Raw genomic sequence first — 19779 nt, 5'->3', positions numbered from 1 at the left:
AAACATATCATTGGAAATCCTTCGTCGCATACGCTAAGCTATTTTTATAATTATTCAATAAAATTGATCGTTTGTTCTTTCATATTCTAGTCAGGGTGTTTTTTTTAAAAAAAATTTAGTTTCATTAGTTCCTTGTTGTTTGAAATGCGAGCGATACCTTGGTTTTTGATTGATGGTTTTGATATTTCTATTTTCATAAACTGTAGTTGATTTGTTATTTTTGAGCATTTGCAAATATTATTTATGCAACTTGGCGAATCAACTTTGTCGACCAGATATAAATTAACACACCATGAAAATCGGAAGGTGTTGGTATTTTTATTGCGCCGATTTTACAGGGTGGAGCAGTAAACCGATCTTCCGACTGTATGTTGCTACGAATTTCAAAATTTTTAGCGAACATGCAATCAATATCAATAGATATTTGACTTCTTCTTAACTTTCCTCAGAAAAATAGCAATACAAGTCCAAGATGGCGTATAAAAGCCATTAAATTGATAAGCCTAAGCGTAGGAAACCAGCTGAAGAAGTTACTTCCTATAAACTAATTAGATTACTGTCTAAAATTATTAAAAATCAGAATAATACGAATTCTAAATGTATACCAAGTTATTTCAAAGTATCAATTCGAAATATGCTGCCATTCAGCAAATGTGAAGGATAACAAATAAAATCATGGAAGACTTGACAGATAAAAAGTATTACCTGGCCTGGCAATTAGATCTATTTTACAAAAAAAACAATATTCCATCCACTAGATTATTTCCTCATTCAAAAATTCTACTTTGAAGATAAGTACTTCATAGTTAAGTACCAAGACGAATACTCAACAATATACCCAATTAACGCAGGTACATATCTAGGTAGCGCTTTGGGTTCGCTTCTATATCTTCTTCACACAGACAATTCATCCATATCATTCAATATATTTGGTGCAACATATGCCGTTGACACTGCAGCTTTAGTAGCTGCATACCATGATCCTCATAATTCACACAAATCAGGACAGACTACAGCATTGGTTAAAAATTTGGCGAATTCAAGTTTACGAGTATAAATCCATGAACTTGTTCTTCGCAGACAGATGAGAAAACTATTCCCCCAACTTAATAAACGAGAGTGAGAATTCTACAGCCAAATATCCATATTGATAGGAGACTTTGATGGAAGAAATGGAATTTAGACAACTATATAGGATGATTGGAGGAAAATCACAACTATCTCTCGAGAATAAACTATTAATATAAGACACAATAGTCTTATTAAATATAAATATTATCGAGAGATTCCAATCAAAAGTTCTGAGCGAGATAACAATTGCTCTGTGGTCACCGGCGAAAACTACAATAAAGCCTTCAGTCTTCCAATCGACTGGCTCAAAACTCATTATCCGTCGTAGGCTTAAAAAATTCACCCCTTCTGACATCACTAATAGATTTAACGTATTTTACATGGATTAAAAGTTTTAAGTAATGTCCTTTATGTACACTATTGGGTTCTAGCGTATTTTTTTAGGTTGACGAAAAGTGTTGATTGAGTAATACCTTCTATATTAACTGTTATATTTGACTAACTTCCATTTCGATAAACGAGATAATTAGAGAGGAAAATCACAGGGTTCTACTCCACAATTCGAAATGGAATATGCCATAAATACATACTCAAGTTGTATCAACTATACTTACCCTTTTTAAATATTCTTTTAGATAATTGCTATTAAAGTAAAGACACCGCAATTGTTGTTCTTTATTGTCATTTGTGCTATATTAACAAACATTAAACAGTACTAGTTTGAATTATTTATTTCATCGTTTTCAATATTATAATACTTTTCACTAATAAAAAAAAACTTTCAACCTTAAATCAATATTTTGGTGACTTATACATTAGGTTTATATTAAATTCCTGCAAACTTAATCGCTATACGTTTGACGTTTCCATAAAAAAGTATAGATTTATTTGGATAATTCGACTCGAATTTTCCTTTACTCATTGGCGGGTTTTTCTTAGTCATTTGCCACGTTATTTGTAATTCAACTATATTTCGATGTGTTCCTAATTAAAAAAAAAAAAAAAATAAAAAATAATGATTAATTATTGGAAACTATAGTTCAAATTCAAGATATTATGTTATAAACAAATATTTACCACACGAATTTATTTTTGTGAAATCATATCGAATGAAAAAAGTCTAGTCAGTTATTTTTTTAAAATGAAATACTTTTAAAACCTTACACTTATAAGTCTAAATTGTACTAATATCTTTTTTCCAACTTTTTGAAACTATTTTCATTCGATCGTATTTATCAAAATACAAAGTCGCGCTCGCCTATATACAGACAAAAAGGCTTTATAAAAAAACCTGGCGTACCAGTCGAGTATTTTAATAATTTCTATCGCTACTTTTTATATACACTAACAATAACATCATATTGTATAAAATGTTTTATTTTTTATGCACTCAGTCATTTACAAGTTTACACACAACAAACGGAAAGATGTTGGTCTGACCTGCAGACATATTGAAAGTATTTAACACAAAATAGTTTAATAATCCTAATTGGATATTGACAAAACAGAAGATTGAATCAAACAAAAAGAGCAAATTAGAACAGCCGAAGAAATAATTATTTGGATACAATTGAATGAATTAAGTAATTATATAAAATTCAAGTCAATATCAACAATTAATGCAAGAAATATTTTTTGTCTTTGTACTTCATGGTAAGTACTATAGTAGTTATAATGTCGAGTTTGAGATTAAGAATTTACACAAAATTATCGACAAATACATAATTTCATTACTATAGAGTTTTGTTTGACGATGTATCAATAAAATGCACAGATAGAAAGTTGAAGATGACCAATTTCGAAAGCAATTAACGACGAAAAGAGTAGAGGACGGATGGAGAAAAAGAACAACTAGGTAATTGAATGAGCCATTATGTAATTCGGATCTAGCAAGTAGATAATGTGATGCCAAACAAGTGAGGCGAGGCTAAAGAATAAACATCAGCCGTTTAAATACTTTATGTAAGCTTGCTGTTAATAACATACTACCCAAGACAGGCTAAGAATCTCATGCTTATCCACTCACAAAATCTAAGTTTTTCCATTCTTTTGTCTTACGAGTTTCAGAGGAGCCTTGCACAAGATTGTTAAAGAATACTTTACATATATCTGCCTTTTAAGAAGTAACTGTCTAAATTTGTCGAGTGCACTTTAATCCAATCATGTCCATTTCAAAACCAATATCAAACTATTTCAAAAGTTACTAACCACAAGCGATCTTGAATAAAAGAATGACAGAATCTAATCATGCCAAACAATCCATGAAGCTCATTCTCAAACTCTCTATTCGAGGCTTATCAAAGCAAAACTTGCCTTTTCCACATTTTACGGAAATAGATTTAGATATTATATTATTCGACTTAGTTTGCCTCGCAGCATTCGGTAAAGTTAAAGCGTAGCTACATTATATGGGATACATGGGATATAAAATTAAATGGGATATATCTATATCTATCTAAGCGTACTACCAAAGCATAACACGCGTTATCTGCCTGACCAAGAGGAATAATCCGTAGCGGCTGGCGTAACTCACCGCTGACGAAACGAAATTGCGTCAGCAGTGTATGTATTCGAAAACTGATATCTCTTTATAGTCAATAATAAGACTTTGTTCGTTTCTATCTTCGATCGAAAAGATATTGAAAAAGTAGCCAACGATCACTGATCCCAAAACTTATTTGGACATTCTTGAAAAATAAGGTATTGCTTCAGAATGACTGTCCAGTGATGGATTGGAAATCGAGTGGTAGAGAGTTTTTTAAACCCGTTGTTGACCTCTTGAGTTCTCACTAGTCAAGAGTTTCATATCTACGAAGTATAAGTATAACAATTATAATCCAAATACCTAAATACCCTGACCTCTTTCAAAAAGTAGCAAAAAGCGAATTTTTCTGATTAGATCATTCCAATGGGCGTTCCAGTAAAAGCAACAAAGCTAGCTGATGTTGAGAAATGACAGAGGAGAGAAAATTTGTTTTCAAAAACGTTCATGTCAGGCATCAGTCAAGCTGGAGCTCTCAAGACACTATCGACGAACTCGAAGAAGACTTTTGTGAACCAAAAACGCCAGAACTAGAAGAGGTTATTAATACAAAAATACGATTTTATATATACTTTATACTGTATTTTTAAATAAACGCTTAGCTTTTTCCTATTGCAAAACTTGCCTTATTCCACCCAATTACTGCATAACTTTATTTTTTAATGATAGAGGTATTAATTTGTCATAATAGAAACTGAAAAAATAAACGTAGTTGAGGTTTTTAGCTTTTTTGTGCAAAATTACCTAAAATGAATGTTACAAGTTTCGCTTTGATAGGCCTCATTTTCTAGATATATTTTGTACTACTTAATTTTTTCAGTACCTCATTTATTCTTATATCATATAAATGTTCTTTAATAAAATTGCAACCTATTTTCGAATAGTTCTTTAACATCAAATGAGTTTGAAGCACTACATTTATTATTATTTAAGTTTGTATTCAATTTCTAAACTTGGCCCACTATTGGCTGTAATTATTTCATAAATCCATGTTCTTTTTAGTACTGATCTATTTTCTTGCCTTTTTGTTTGAAGAAAGCTATCTTACATTGTTTTGTCACTGCTCTCTAGAGAAGATCCCTTTTAGGCTTCGTATATAAATATTAAAACCTACTAACTATTTTGTGCAGATCCAATGTGTACAGATCTTAACTGTCAAAATTCACTTGAGCTTTCTATACTATGTATGAAAAATCACATTTCATCTAAATTAAATAAAAATATATTTATACTATTATTTAATATAACAACAACAATGCTAACACTAGCAACAATAAGTATATATTTTTAACTTTTTAACAATTACAACAATGCAAAGCAGATTTTATATTTGTATATATGTAAATGAGACTTTACATATTTTTAAAAGTTAGTTTACCGAAAATCCTTTTTTTTTTAATAATTAAGAAGAAATGAAATATGGCAATAATGGTACTAATCACAAATTATGTAACTGTTAATTATAGTATTCAATATTGGAGCAAAAGGCAAAGGAACCTTGTTCGTAATATTTAATTTTCAAATACAATTTCAGTGTTTGATTCATAATTCTTCAATTCACTCTACATTGCATTTATTTTATAGTATATTATTTAAAACTTATTCAATAGTTTGTGAAAAATAATATAACAGTAACTAACAAAATTTGGTGGTAAAACTATTTTGCAGCTTGTATACGTATTCATTATCTAGACAAAAATAATTTTGCAAGAATATTTCATTAAAGCGAGTTATACTAATGTTTTTAGTAATATATTGAAAATAAACTAAGTAATAAAAGAATATATTATGATTTTCGATAAATTATTCTTTTAATTTTATCCATTTATGACTTTATTTAGACCTTTCCTTAGGTAATAATTAGACAGTATTCGGGAAGTTAAACACCATAATATATATATATATATATATATATATATATATATATATATATATATATATATATATATGTATGTATGTATGTATGTATGTATGTATTTTAGAAAAAATAAAACGCGATAATTATATACAGGTCCGTTTAAATTTTATTCTAAAACACGGATGTAAATGGTTAATAGTTGAATTCAATTTAGCTGTAATCAGTTCATATCTGGAATGAAACATTTTATGCTCCATTTTGCATTGTTGAAGGCAATTCACATATATTTCTTCATTGAGCCACATTCAACAAAATCAATACAGCTAATATTATCTAATATAATACTGTTGAGATGATCACAAAAGTATCATACATTTATTTTAAACTAATAATATTATATGTTGCACATAAGACGTTTGTTAAAATGAAATATTGAGACAGTCCGACACATTTTCCTTAGATAGTGGTAAATATTTGTTATTTTAAATTGAAAATCTGATGTATTTATATCGCGTTTTAAAAATATGAGAAATGTGATTGGTTACGTCTTTATGGAAACGTTTGAAAATTTACATGGATATTATTAAGAGGACATTCTAGAAATACCTATATTTTCCTGATTTATGATTAAAACCTACAATATTGAATTAAGTATTGTCCACATGCTTTTAAATATCTTGTTCTATATTTAAGACGTAGTTTATAGCTTTAATTACTATCCACTTTTCTGTTATTATTTTAAAGTTTGTAAACACTGCCATTCATCTCTACTTTTTCTGTTGTTAGATTTATAACCAGCAGAGTTCAACACTTTTATAAAATTGATTATAGTTTACTAATTAGGCAAACCAACCTAATGTTTTGAATTTATTCAACACCTTATGATTATCCTATTAATAATGGCAATGAATGGTAAATATATTATAAGCCCCTGACCAAACTTTAAATAACAAAAACAACAAATATTACTAATTCCGGCTTGATTTATCATTCAATTCATTTGTGAGCACACGGTTCCTAAGTTTCATAAGAACATTCAGAAGTTGGTTGTCGAAGGTAAGTTCCTAAACTACATTGTCAAAGTTGGACTTGCTGCTAGCCTAGTCTCCTAGTAGATGGACAAGTATTTATTTATTATACCTCAAAAATTATCAACTTGTACGTACAATGTATGCCAATGCGCACGAATAACCCTATGAACTATTGGTATGAAAACATTTTAATGCGACGATTAATTATTATATTATTAATTATTTTATTATTAAACTATCTGTCTTGGGCTAGCCAATATTTTTCCTTACTTTAATGATACCCTCGATTGAATTTAGATCTAGGTAGATTCACCTTCAGTCATTAGGAATCTAATCAATGAAATTCTGAACTTAGCTGTACGTAGCTGTACCGTCAGTAGTGTTCTTTTGTTTGTTTGAATTTTTTTTTTCACCAACCTCAACATTTTGGACTCCGAGTCAATTTGAAACAGTGATTTGTTTGAAAACTCATTTGGTCTTACGAATTGGTGAAAACTATATTTGTTCTACATTAAGGTACTACCAAAATGCAGTCGGTGGTGGAATTATTTGATAGCGATTTTGGAGTTGATAGTCAGTACTAGTACTGACTAGTACTAATGGAAAAGAAGCGCAAGTTGTTTTACAAAAAATTGTTATATTTTTAGTAGAGATTCTAATAAAATAAAACTTTGTAGGAAAAATTGGCGAAATACGCAACTGAAACCTGTCCATTCAGTTGCTGCTGACAATGACATTCTAAACATACATCTCGCCACTAATAATTCTATACTTTTGATGTCTGGCTGGTGTTTTCCTAGGCGAAACGATTGGTTGAGGAGATTATTTATTTAGTCTTTGTATTCTTGTTTTTTAAATATATCATTTCCCTATCGTATTACTGACTACTTGAAAGATATGCAGCTTTTCTATAATACTGTTATTTCTAATTCTATCTTTTTTGTCAATTCTTTTAAACTTCTTAAATATTTCATCTCTGTAGCTTGTATCTTACATTTTTGTTGCTGATTCAGCACACATGATTCGCAGCCATATGCTAGTAAGTATGGGCCTAAATATAGTTCGAAATACTTCCGTTTTGGTTTTTCTCATCAATACTTCTTTCTTATTTATCCATAGACCAGAGCATAGTATACTTTGTTGGTATTTTTAATTCTTCTATTTATTCCCGTTTCTAAGTTATCATCTATTTCTAGTTCAACTCCTAAATATTGCAGTTTACTTGTTCTTCTCCGTTGTTCATTGTCCTTACCTCGGTTTTATTTCTATTGATTTTCATTCCATTTCTTCTAGTATTTCGTTCCATATAAATAAGTTTTGATGTAATTATTTTTCAGTCACCGCAATTAATGCTATATTATCAGCAAATGTACAATCTGAAATTTCTACTCTTTCTGAATATCTATGCCCCACATACATTGCTTTTTGTTTTTTCTTTGCATCGCTTAATTATATCGTCCATAAATACGACAAACAGCAATGGGCTTAATCCCCCTCCTTGTCTTAATCCTTCCTTTATTATGAATGCGTCTGACCTTCTGTTTTACCTATAACGCATTCTTATTAGTTTGTTATTCACATTTCTCTGCTGTAAGCTTTTCTATACCTTTACTCTTACCTAACGAACGCCTTCTCCAAATGTGGTCTTTTATACTTTGGCCTTTTTATACCCTCTCTGTGAATTGGCTCTACGATGCACATCAACCTGTTTTCTATTATCTTTTCGTATACTTTCATCACTATTCTTATCAAATTAATTCCTTCCAAAGCTTTGTTTATATGCTTATATTTGCAATAGCCCTTGTTCACCCATCTTTTTTTCTTACTTTCTCATTTTCCTCGTGATCTTTTTTGTAGTTAAATCTTTGTCCTACAATATCTTCTTTCTCTATTATATCTTCCTCTGCGTTTGTATCCTTGCTTTCTAACTGCTTTTTCTCTAATAATTTTTCCATTTCGTTCTGGGATAGCCATCGTGCAAGTATTTATTTCTCCTCGTTAATTTTTTAATCATTTTCTGTAACGATATTTATCAATATTCTTCCATTGCAGAAAAAAATATGACAAGAGTGAATTTAAAAGGGGATACGAATAATTGTAACGTCAGTATGTTATATAAAATGTCTTAGGTTACGTTGTAGACATATACCTTGCTTCAGTATCGTACCACTAAAATAATTCGGCATAAGACTAGATCTCTGAAGTAGAATAGGCCCACTAAGATCCAAATGATAAAAATATAATATTAAAATAATGAAAACAAGATTATAGATTACAGTAACGAAATTGATACGAAAGACTATTTATTTATCAATTTATCATTTATTTTGGAGAAAAAAAAGTTTATCATAATAAACACTTTATTATATAACGGAAAAAGTACCTAAGGTTAGCTAAGATTAGATAACAACTATTAATTATCGTATGATATTTGAAATCACCAAGACCAAACAAAAATTTGATGATATTAATATTCGTATTTATACGTCACCAAAAAATTATCATTTTCCTAGCATTAATGTTTTTAATAATTAATATATTTCTCAAAATGATCTTTCCTTAATAAACTGAAGATGGTTTCTAGAATGTCCAATCATTTCATATTTCATAGCTTTTGCAGATGTATCTAACGAACACGGCTAGTAGACAACACCACTAGCGACAATCTTATTATTGCAGACGATTCTTCAATTAGAATCGCCTCCAATTATTTACCATATTGTAATAATATATTTTTTGATTTTGGTACTAAAATTTATGCACACAAACAATTTCACAACTTTCCTAATTATAAAATCATGGACCTGACAGTTTTATTTAACAATTTGTGAATACAGTTGTTCATAACATAAACTACATTTTTTTTTATTTGGTACTGCTGGGGAATATTTCAATTTTCATTCGTATTTAAAGCACAAATAATTACGTTTCAAGCACCTTATGAAATAACATTGAGGTGATAATGACTGATGATAGGTATATTATAAAACAACATTTGTTACGTGCCAAAATGAAAATGTGCTTAGTTTAGATTAAACTCTGATATATTCCCATATTATATAATTTGGATAAACTAAACAACAAGAAAATTAGCATTATTATTGCACATGTTTCACATTTTCAAGTTAACTTTATTTTTAATTCAACTAATAGAATAATATAAATTTACCCTGATTCAAATTATTATAGTAATAATGCGATACTCGTGTACAATATCAGCTAGTTTTCTTTTCACAATACAAGGTGTTTCCGGAAAACGTATCAACTTAAATATTCCCTTAAAAAGCTTACTGTAATCGTGAAGAAATGTTTTCCCATAACGTAATTATTTGCTAAAAACATTTTAAGTTGATTCGTTTTTTTACCTCATAAATAAGAATAAAGTTTGCAATAAAATAGCAAATGTGGATAGGTTCGTCTCCATAAACGGCTGATCTTTACTAAAATCTTTCGACGAAAATAAGATTCCGACACTCAGCACTTTTGTTATCAGTTTTTTACAATAATTACCAATTGATAATAGATACATTTTCATTTATATTTCATTTTGTTCACAAATCGAAGCATCCAAATATAATAATAATGATTTCCATATTTTAAATTGTGAACAGAAATCATTGAAAGGAGCATACAGAAAGTACGATGAAAAGAGATTTCAGTTCATAGTAGTGGATATTTTGTTAATTTCCATTCATTCAAATTAAAATTCCAATCTAAATAAATAATATTTTTCCATAGACGATTTCGAGACTGATATTATACTGAGACAATTACACTGTTTTCTCTTAGAAACCTACGATGAAATTGTTTGTATTACAATATTATTATGCGTAAGAGAAACTTGATAAATTCGGCGAATACAAAGTTTTTGCATTATAAATAAAAATAACTGTACAATTTTGAGCTCGCTTATATTCTACATATTGTTTTTAATAGCAAAATTCAGTTGAATTTCTTCTTAAGTTATCCAGGCAACTTGTTTCAACACCAACATTTGGACAATTCAATAAAAATTTATAAAACATTTCTTCAGATTAAATTAGGGTCAAATTCGTGCTCTTCAGGTTCCAAGGAGTCAAACTAGACTCAAGGATGCTAGATTTATCCCAAAATAATCCAGTTAATATGACAAAGTTCATCCAGACAGCATAAGTTAAATAGAAGAATATATCCCAATAAAATGCGTTATCAGAAGAATATACTAATTTTCATTATAACTTTACTCAATAAATGTATATTATTTTTTACTAATCATACTGATTGACAAACGAAAAAATACCATTAAGTTCAATTCCGTTGTTATTAAAAGTATTTGATATTTTGTATGTATTGAAAAATAATAGATGATTTTTTATAAGTTTGGTGTGTATATTCTTATTAAACAACACGGCTGAATATGAGTTACATCTCATGCTAATGAAGAATGAGGAAACATAATTCGCTTATGAATATATTGACGATGATGAATTCATTAAAAAACCTCGGGTAAATATAATTGTTCAAAGTTCATAATGTTATATTTATTATTTAAATTTAAACTGGAATTTCCTTGTACAGATTATTTCAAGCGCAATACAAATCAAGGAAAATATATGAAACTTTTGATTTGTTATAGAAAACTGACAAGAAATTTTTTCGATGAAGATATTTTGACTATTTTAAACATTATGGCGTCATGGAATCTTTGAAATAACTATACGATAACTTAAAAAAAAATGATTATTGTGATTACTTCTGAGAGTTCTAGTAAAATGCTGAAAAAAATTTTGGACTATTTACTTCTGGAATGCAAAGTTCATAATGTTTAAATCCTCAGAAGAAAGAATTGATTAGAGTATAAAGTAGATATAGAAATGTTGAAATGTAGTCATTAATATCGTGTAGTAATGAGATATGGAACACCAGAAATATGACCCATATTGAATGAAAGATAAAACACGAAATACCTAACATTAAGTTTTGATATAGTGGCAGCATAATGTGATATCGAATGGAATATGGAAGTGAAACATATCTTAATAGAGATAATATAGCATAATCAGATAATTACAAATGAAAATAGATACACCAAAATACAAATGAGGCGGCCTTGTCGATCCCAATTACCTAAGTAATCACTACTTTACCATCTCCTTTGTCACCCTTGCCCTAGCCCATGGAGACATTCCAAAATAGCTGGCTTTAAAGCAAGCTCTTCCACAATTGCTCCTCTATTCCTAGCAGTTTAAGTCAACGGCTCTGCCGATGTTTGTATATGTGATAGCTAACTAACTTCTCTTTCCTCTGCTTAGCTGCAGTATTTCCGCCACACCGCCCTGAGATGTTTGTCTCACTTATGAGGATTTCATGAGAAAAATATATAGAAAATATTAATTGAGGAAGAAATATTTGGTTAGGTTCAACATATTTCAACTTAATGAGAAATCTGGTCATCAATAAAGTAAAAATTAGTCGAATTTGAATCGGTCTCCGGTTTATTTTACACGGTAACAGTGTTATGTTTCATATAATTATGAAATATGAATACTTGCGTATGTTTGAATACAATCTATAATGATTCATTAAGTTAATAGATTAAATATGTAGCGTATAATAAGTGTAACTTTTTGTCACAATAAACAACTATCCATTCACTTTACCACTTACTGTTTATATACATGTTTCAGCTTATCACTTTTAGCGTTAATAGATTGTAGTAGAGATCAGATCGTTTGATTGAACAATGTAGGTTTTAAATAAAATTATTCTAATGAACATATATAAGCATCTAACCAAAACTTTACTGGTTTTCCAATATCACAAGAATTGAATATTAGTTCACATTTCATTTGCAAAAACGGAATCCAAAGATGGGCTCTTCGTAAAAAATATCTTTTTAATCGGTCATTTTCGGGTTCACAATCTAAAAGAAAAATAAATATCGACACAGGAAGTCATCTGTTGATATGAAGAGGGTGTGTCGTTGAACATTGAACAGTTCAGAAACACTAATAAAATCACCCCGCAATGTGAGTTTTTTTGGCAGTCGACATTTTTTGCACAAATTCTAAACTAAAATATGGTGTTCTATGTAGTATTGATTTGCTACAAGATCAGTTCCAATATTTGTTTAGCTACTTTCCAAAAAACTACAAGATCTTACAGTTAACAAACTTTTATTAGTAGGTTCTTTTCATTTTTTTTTTTGTTATTCTACATAGGAATGCCAAATTTCGTTAAATAAGTATATAAATGGAGGAAATTCGAATTTTTAATATCGGCCTCGATAGTTGTTTTCTTTATACGTAAGTTATCAGTACCGATTTGGTTGCGAAAAATCACAAAAACACATTTATTTTACATAATTATTGAAAAAAAGCTACCAGAGTATTGTCACTGTATTTTTTTCATACCAAACGTGAAAGTTATTAAAATAATCATAACGAATACTCATAATATAATTGAATGAATAATTTGAGTGCTTTTACATATTTGATTATATTACAAGAGTTGTTAACATTGCAGAAAAAATAAAGCCTGAAATGAAGACAAACTAATCGAAAAAATTAATAATGAAAGAAATGCAATAGCTGCAGCATTAAAATATTAATGAGAGTTACCATTAACAGAAATGTTAACATGAAATAAAAATACATATAACCCAATATTGTGTAAAGTGCTGAATTGTGAAAAAAAAATCAGTATCTTGGAAGGAATATGAGAATATAAGTTTTTCAAGAGTAGAAGTTCTATTTGTAAGTATCTTTGCAGATAAAATTAAAAGTGGGAACAACGAACTCGAACAGTATAAATAAATAGTAATAAAAAAAATTGAGAAAATTATAGTGGATACCATATATCTGTAGACTATTGAACATTAGAGCAAATCAAGTTTGAGCGAAGAGACAAATCCAAAAAAGTTGAAGACAATACATTAGAGAAAGAAAAATAATATCTGGATATTAGTTACGGAATAAAAAAACTGTTTTCACAAAATTGAAGATAATATAAATTTTTTGAAAAATAATACAGTAATATTATAATATTAGTTATCTAAAAGTTACTGGCAGTGACATCTCTAGTTCGTTGTTTGTTATTGATGTGCCACTTGGTCTGTTCGCACGTTCATTAAAAAAATCAAATTGTACGTACATAAATGAAGGAAAAGACAATAATATTTTATTCAAATTCGATCCATTTATAAAAGAGTTGACTGCTTTGGCTGATTGATAAGTATATTTCATAAAAGATAAATTTATATAATGTAACATTTCTATATATTTGAATCTGTTCAATTCAATTATCAATTAGTTTATTGTACCACTTTTTAGTGCCTCAAAAAAGTATCCACACTTTCCGTGGAATTATTTATTTCATTTGGACGGAGAGGCAAACTCAAAGTAGGTACTTACGATTGTAGTTTTTCCACGAACTTGAATTTCATATAATAATTTTCGTGCAGACCTGACTGTAAGTATTGGAAATAATAATTTGATTTTATTAATTTCGTTGCGACGTTACTAAGAATAATTTGGAATAGTTTGAAAAAGTGCAGTTACGTGGAGAAAATTCAACCATAAGAAATTTATATAGCTAAAATTGTAACAAACGATATAAATTAAATAAGAAGGCTTAACAACAGTTTTAACCAATAAGTGGAAGTATGAATATAAAATCATGGAACTAGAATAGATTTCCTATCTAACAAGGATCATTATTATTGGAGACAAGAGCGGAAACAGTTGAAATCTAATGGTTATATTTCAAAATTATCTTCGATTATTCTGTTTGAATTTATTTATCCAATCTTAATTTACTATCTAAGTTGTGTGAACAAAAATCGGCTCCAAATATTTGTTAAGGGTGTATTATTCATTCCTATTTTCGAAAATTGCTTTTACTCTTCTTCAATAATCTCTATGTATGCACTACTGGTAAAATTCTATCATCAATTCACTGAAAATAAACAAGCCGTATAAGAGATGAGTGCGAATCAAATACTACTTATCATAACTACAGAAAAGGTGGCAAAAATTTGGGAGAATGCTAAATAGTCGAAAAGCGGAATCTAACCAAAAAATTCAATAATATTTCCAGACTAATTCTGATTTGAAGGAAAGGAAAAAAATTATACATATTTTAGAATCCTCTGGCTAAGATTAGGCAAGTCGTATCGTAGATCGACATTCTTTGCCAGTCTTAATTTGAGTCAAATCTAAAAATACCTTAATATAAAAGATCCTGGATAGAAGCTACATCTTTAAAAATTATGGATTTTCAAAACCAAAGTAATCAAAGGCAGTGCTAACCTGCTATTTTCGCTATTCAAAGGCTTATGAGTATGAAAGAAAAGCGTTTCTGGAATGTATTATTTAACTTGGTGATCCAGATGTCAAAATTGATATATGAACAAGCAGACTTAGATGCTTTGAAAGATGTTTTGTCTAAAATTTGATAAACTTTGTTTAACATATTTCTGTTATCTCTTACTCAATATACGATAAAACATATTAAAAAAAGGTATTGGTTTGTTTTTTCATGCTCCATTGATGATTTGTCTATAATATGTGATATTTCGTTAGTTGTTTGAGATAAAAAAAATAACAAGATTACCGCCTTCTTGTTTATTCTATATTTAACAATAGAAGAAGTACTTACAATAAAAAAAAAGTTTTCTTAAAAACATAACTCTCCAATTATTATTGCTCTTGGCAAAAAGTGCGACTTTTTAGTAATTTAGCTTATTTTCAAGTAATGATTTGAAAAAACTGGACCGATTTAGATCTTTGGCATCAACCGCGGATGTATTCATTGAATTTTCATAAGATCTCTCATCGCATATATGGCAAACATACTCACTGGTATCAAATTAGAACTCAATAAAAAATTTAACATTAACAATTTTATAGTAAAATTTTATACTTTTGCAACAGCCATTTTAAAAAATGAGAGTCAGTTAATACCAAACTCCTTTCTAGATTTTCCAATACAATTGGTATACGAAAACTTTTTTTCTGCCTATCAGTCATACAAAAATACCGAATAATTGACAAAAATGTCGGTATTTCGCTGACTCCACATCAAATGCAGTCCTAGACAAATTCTATGTGCTTAAATATTATATATTTTTTTTTTTTCTAAAAAGAATACCAAGTAACCAACTAGATCTGTCTGCGTAGCATGGAATCAAAAATCCCGGTGCTAAACACATAGATGATTTTCACTTAATTTATCTATTTATATTTATTTAATTCTGGATTTCTCTTAATGTATAATTTTATTAGAGATTGATCAAATACGTTATTAAAAATGCCGAAAAGTAAAACTTATTTTCATGTAGATTCATTTTTTGTTTTTCAACCCAACACAAATCAATAATTTTTTATGTGATCAACTTTATTTTTGTATCTCTACTAAAATTATGAAAAAATTTCGATGAATATATAAAATATTAATAGTAGCCGAGGTGAAGAAAATTGTTACGGCGCCTCGCTGAAAAAATAGAAGGATATCTTGAACTGAAATATAAGTAAAAAAAAGTTTATTCCTTTACTTCATTAATTCCTCAAAATGTAGAAGATCAATATATCAATGTGAAAGTTGATCAATCAGAAAATAGCTATAGAAAATCAGTCGGAAGAATTAAGACAAGGGTTTCTAGAAGGAAAGAAAAGAGGTTGAGGTAAATCAGGAGAAATTTGGATTCAATCCTATTCAATTCGTAAGTATATGAATTTGAACTACGCCTGTCTTAGTAGTACTGAGAGAAGTTTAAATAGAAAAGTACCATAGTACATTACATATTTCTACAAAGTCTGTAACATGTATTATAGTTAATGAATAAATAAATAATGAGGTAGACAATATTCTTGGGGCTTTGAACAAATTTCTTATATGTGGTTGTTCATAGTTTCATGGAAAACTATAGGTTTTAGGTTTTAAGTAATGCTTGTTTATTTACCGATATTAACTTACATATTTCTGTGTTGCTGTTTTGATTTATGATCTCCTCTTTATAGAACTAGTCAAATAATTATTGGAAAATGCCTATTTGTACTACTCCGATCGAACATTATATAACTAACTGTATTTGTCGTATCTCCTATCCATTATTGATGAAATTTTCCATAAGAATAGAGGATCATTAAAATTTATATTTATTGTTTTCGAAATAATAATTCAGTATAAAGTGGGGTGTATATAATAAACAGTTTTCGTTTCTCTCAAGTGAGACAGATTTATTGCGGCATTTTCAATATATACTTTAACAATATCTAAAAATATTCTATCTACTTAATTATACTAATCTCGTTGTACCTTTGCTTTGGTAATATGTTTATTCACATAATATATAATGTAGACGTGTTTTGAAAGGTTGTATTTACATACTTACTAGATTGATTAGGTTTACTTTATTATCAGATGATATTAATTATAAATATACGTTGTTAGTCTGTAAAGCATCGGCTACAAAACGATAAATTTTAAACTCAATAGTGAAAATCATCCATTCTATTTTTCGTAATGCATTGCTAGTATAAAATGGTCGTGTGGATTTTTTAAATCACATAGATATAATGTTTAATTACATATTTAACAACAATTTGTAATAGAAAGAACGTTTTATACAAAAATATAAAACGAGTTAAGTACACACAGTGAAATCTTAGAAATTAATGAAAATGTATTGTGCGCATTTTATATTTTATTGAATGATATTCTTATTTTTTCAAAGGATATATCGACAGGTTGGTATAGTGAAGAGAATACCTTTTTATTATATTTTACATTTCTGTATAAATACGAACCCAACCTTATTATTGCAAAATTTCCGTAATATTCCAATGTTATAAAACCATAAAAACTCGGGAACACCCCACATAATTATTGATGCATGTGAAATTTTATGCATTTAGGTTTCTGATAAAACATCAAATGTAGTATTTTCAAACAATTTGGATCTATGTCAACCGAAGCACTGATAAACAATTATAGTAGAAAGTATTTTGTTCTATATCAAATTAAGAATTTTCTTTTGCCGATCTCCATATATTTCATCTCATTGGAAAACTACAGATTTAAATGCAATCATTTTTTATTAAGGCATTTCACTTTGCAGATCTGCCTGATCCTGAACAAATAATCATTATTATAGAAAAATTTTTTCGTTTTAAAATAAATTTTTGTATATTGTTTAGGATCAGAACAGCATATATTTTCAAAAATTTAACAGTTCGTTCATTATTATTCATGTTAAAAATATGGCATATACCCTTTTACATAAAATTATCCTGTCGACGATAATTTAAATTTTCATCTCAATGTATAGATATACGTACGGTTATTAAAAGTATCTGGTTAAAACTATACGTTTTATTTCATTTGAACACTTTTTTACGATAAAAGTAAATTTAATTATCGTATTACGATTATTGCAATATCATAATCTTTAAACTACTCCTAGATCCATTGCTCAATCCCATAAAATATAATTTTAAATTTGTCGTAAATGAATTATGACACTTATTTCAGATATGTAGTTGGGATGTTTAGTTTTTAAAATGTTTTTTCATACAACCATATTTACATTTTTTTTGATAAACATTTTTATAACAAACTTCTAAACATGTCTGGAAGTTAAGAAAAAATATCTCCTTTAAATAAAGAACGGCAACAATCTGTAAGTACTCTGGTACCTTCTAAATTGACTATTTAATATTTGTTTTTCTATCATCAACAGCAAAATACTACATATTAATCTGTCATCTAAGAAGACAATACCATAAAAGACTTTTCTTCAAATACTTACCGAATATTGCATCAAAATAATAAAAAATATCATAAATGGAACACGTTCAGATTGACACAAAGAAACAACCGTTGTTAAAATCTAACCAATTCAGACTTCACAACCTCACGGTACCATTTTTCATTTTAAAATATGTATTTCTAATTCAAGCAATGGATCTAGGAAGCATATCGTCTAAACCAGCCACCGTAGATCGTAAGGTGTGTTACTGGAAAAATTGAGCAACATGCATGACCACAGACAGACCTGTTTGAGCCCTCCAGTATTAGAACACATATCTCCTAAAACTTCTACAAATTCTATGAGCACGAATGTCTCCATACTCTCGATAAGTAGATCATCGTCCGAATACCGTATTCGCACATAACCAACAAAGAAACAAGTCTTTCTGTCTGTAAAAATATTATCCATGCTGTCCATAGGAGAAACACTTTGTTAAATGTCCGTGGGGAAGAGCCCCCTTTATAGGGGTTCGAAGAGTTTGGAGGCCGCCCTGGACAGTGCTCGCAAACGTTTAGGATGTCTCTGTGTCGTCGTCCGTTATCTCTTTTGATGTCTTCTGCTTGAAGTTGCTGCTTCTCTGTACCCCTGCCCGCTGATAAACAATAGCTGTAACAACAGTCTTCTTCCCCTCGAGAAGATTTCAGTCTCTGTTCGCCGGTTTCAGGAATATTAGGATCTGCAAAATATGTTATATTAAATATTTTTAGATATATCTTAAGACTAGTCTCTAATGCTATGAAGAGTACTATTGTTTCACTTTCAATCAATCTCTCTTTGTTTATTGACAACGCAGTACGTTTTTATAATAAATAGTAGGGAGTGCAATAAATATGAAATTCGTCAATTGTGATACAATATTTGAAACAAAATTTTAAAGCAAACGTGGCAGCATACAAAAATATGTGAAATTGAAGGGAAAGACAGTTAATAAGCGAACGGCACGTTATTGGTTTGATCGTTGTCATAGTGCAGTTGAAAACCAACCTAGTACCAGCACTCGCCGAATATCGGACTCCCTTGGACGAAGAGATGTTATTGAACTTCTACCACCCACATCCCGCATATATTCTAGATCACGTACCGTCAGATTTATATTTATTCAGATCCATGGCGAAATTCTCGTGTGGTAAAAATTTGAATCCAAATTTGAGATATTGAACATACAGCGCTACCATTTTTTGCATCGAAGCCAAAATAGGCATTTGTCTTTTCATATTCTATGAAACACATTAATAATTTCCAATCACATGGCTGGAAATTATATATTAAACGGTCTGCATTCCAATTTTGATAATTTCAATTAGTTCCCATAAGAGCATTGGCTGATTGTTGGTAAGTACACCTCCCAAACAAGTTCTTTCATTTACTTCCTCTTGTAGCCACTACCGCATTTTAGCCGGAAGCCATGGTCGTATTGAACGGCAGTATTCAAGAATTCAATGGCAAATGGCTAACCGGGAAGTCATTTACGGTTTGTTGGTCCTTA

At 29.3% G+C, this 19779-nt stretch overlaps 1 protein-coding gene across 1 annotated transcript in view; it reads right to left on the bottom strand.

Moving 5' to 3' along the window:
* Positions 1–1787: 1787 nt before the first annotated feature.
* Positions 1788–19779, bottom strand: part of LOC130451411 (uncharacterized) — a 90199-nt gene continuing 72207 nt past the window's right edge. Inside the window, exon 3 of the mRNA XM_056790404.1 lies at positions 1788–18969. Within this exon, the coding sequence (XP_056646382.1) occupies positions 18590–18969 (380 nt within the window). The 3' untranslated portion in view covers positions 1788–18589. The remainder of the gene's footprint in view (positions 18970–19779) is intronic.

Source organism: Diorhabda sublineata, chromosome X, assembly GCF_026230105.1.
Source record: "Diorhabda sublineata isolate icDioSubl1.1 chromosome X, icDioSubl1.1, whole genome shotgun sequence".
NCBI lineage: Eukaryota > Metazoa > Arthropoda > Insecta > Coleoptera > Chrysomelidae > Diorhabda > Diorhabda sublineata.
The sequence above is the reverse complement of the archived record's forward strand: the minus strand, read 5'-3'. Positions and strand labels throughout refer to the sequence as shown.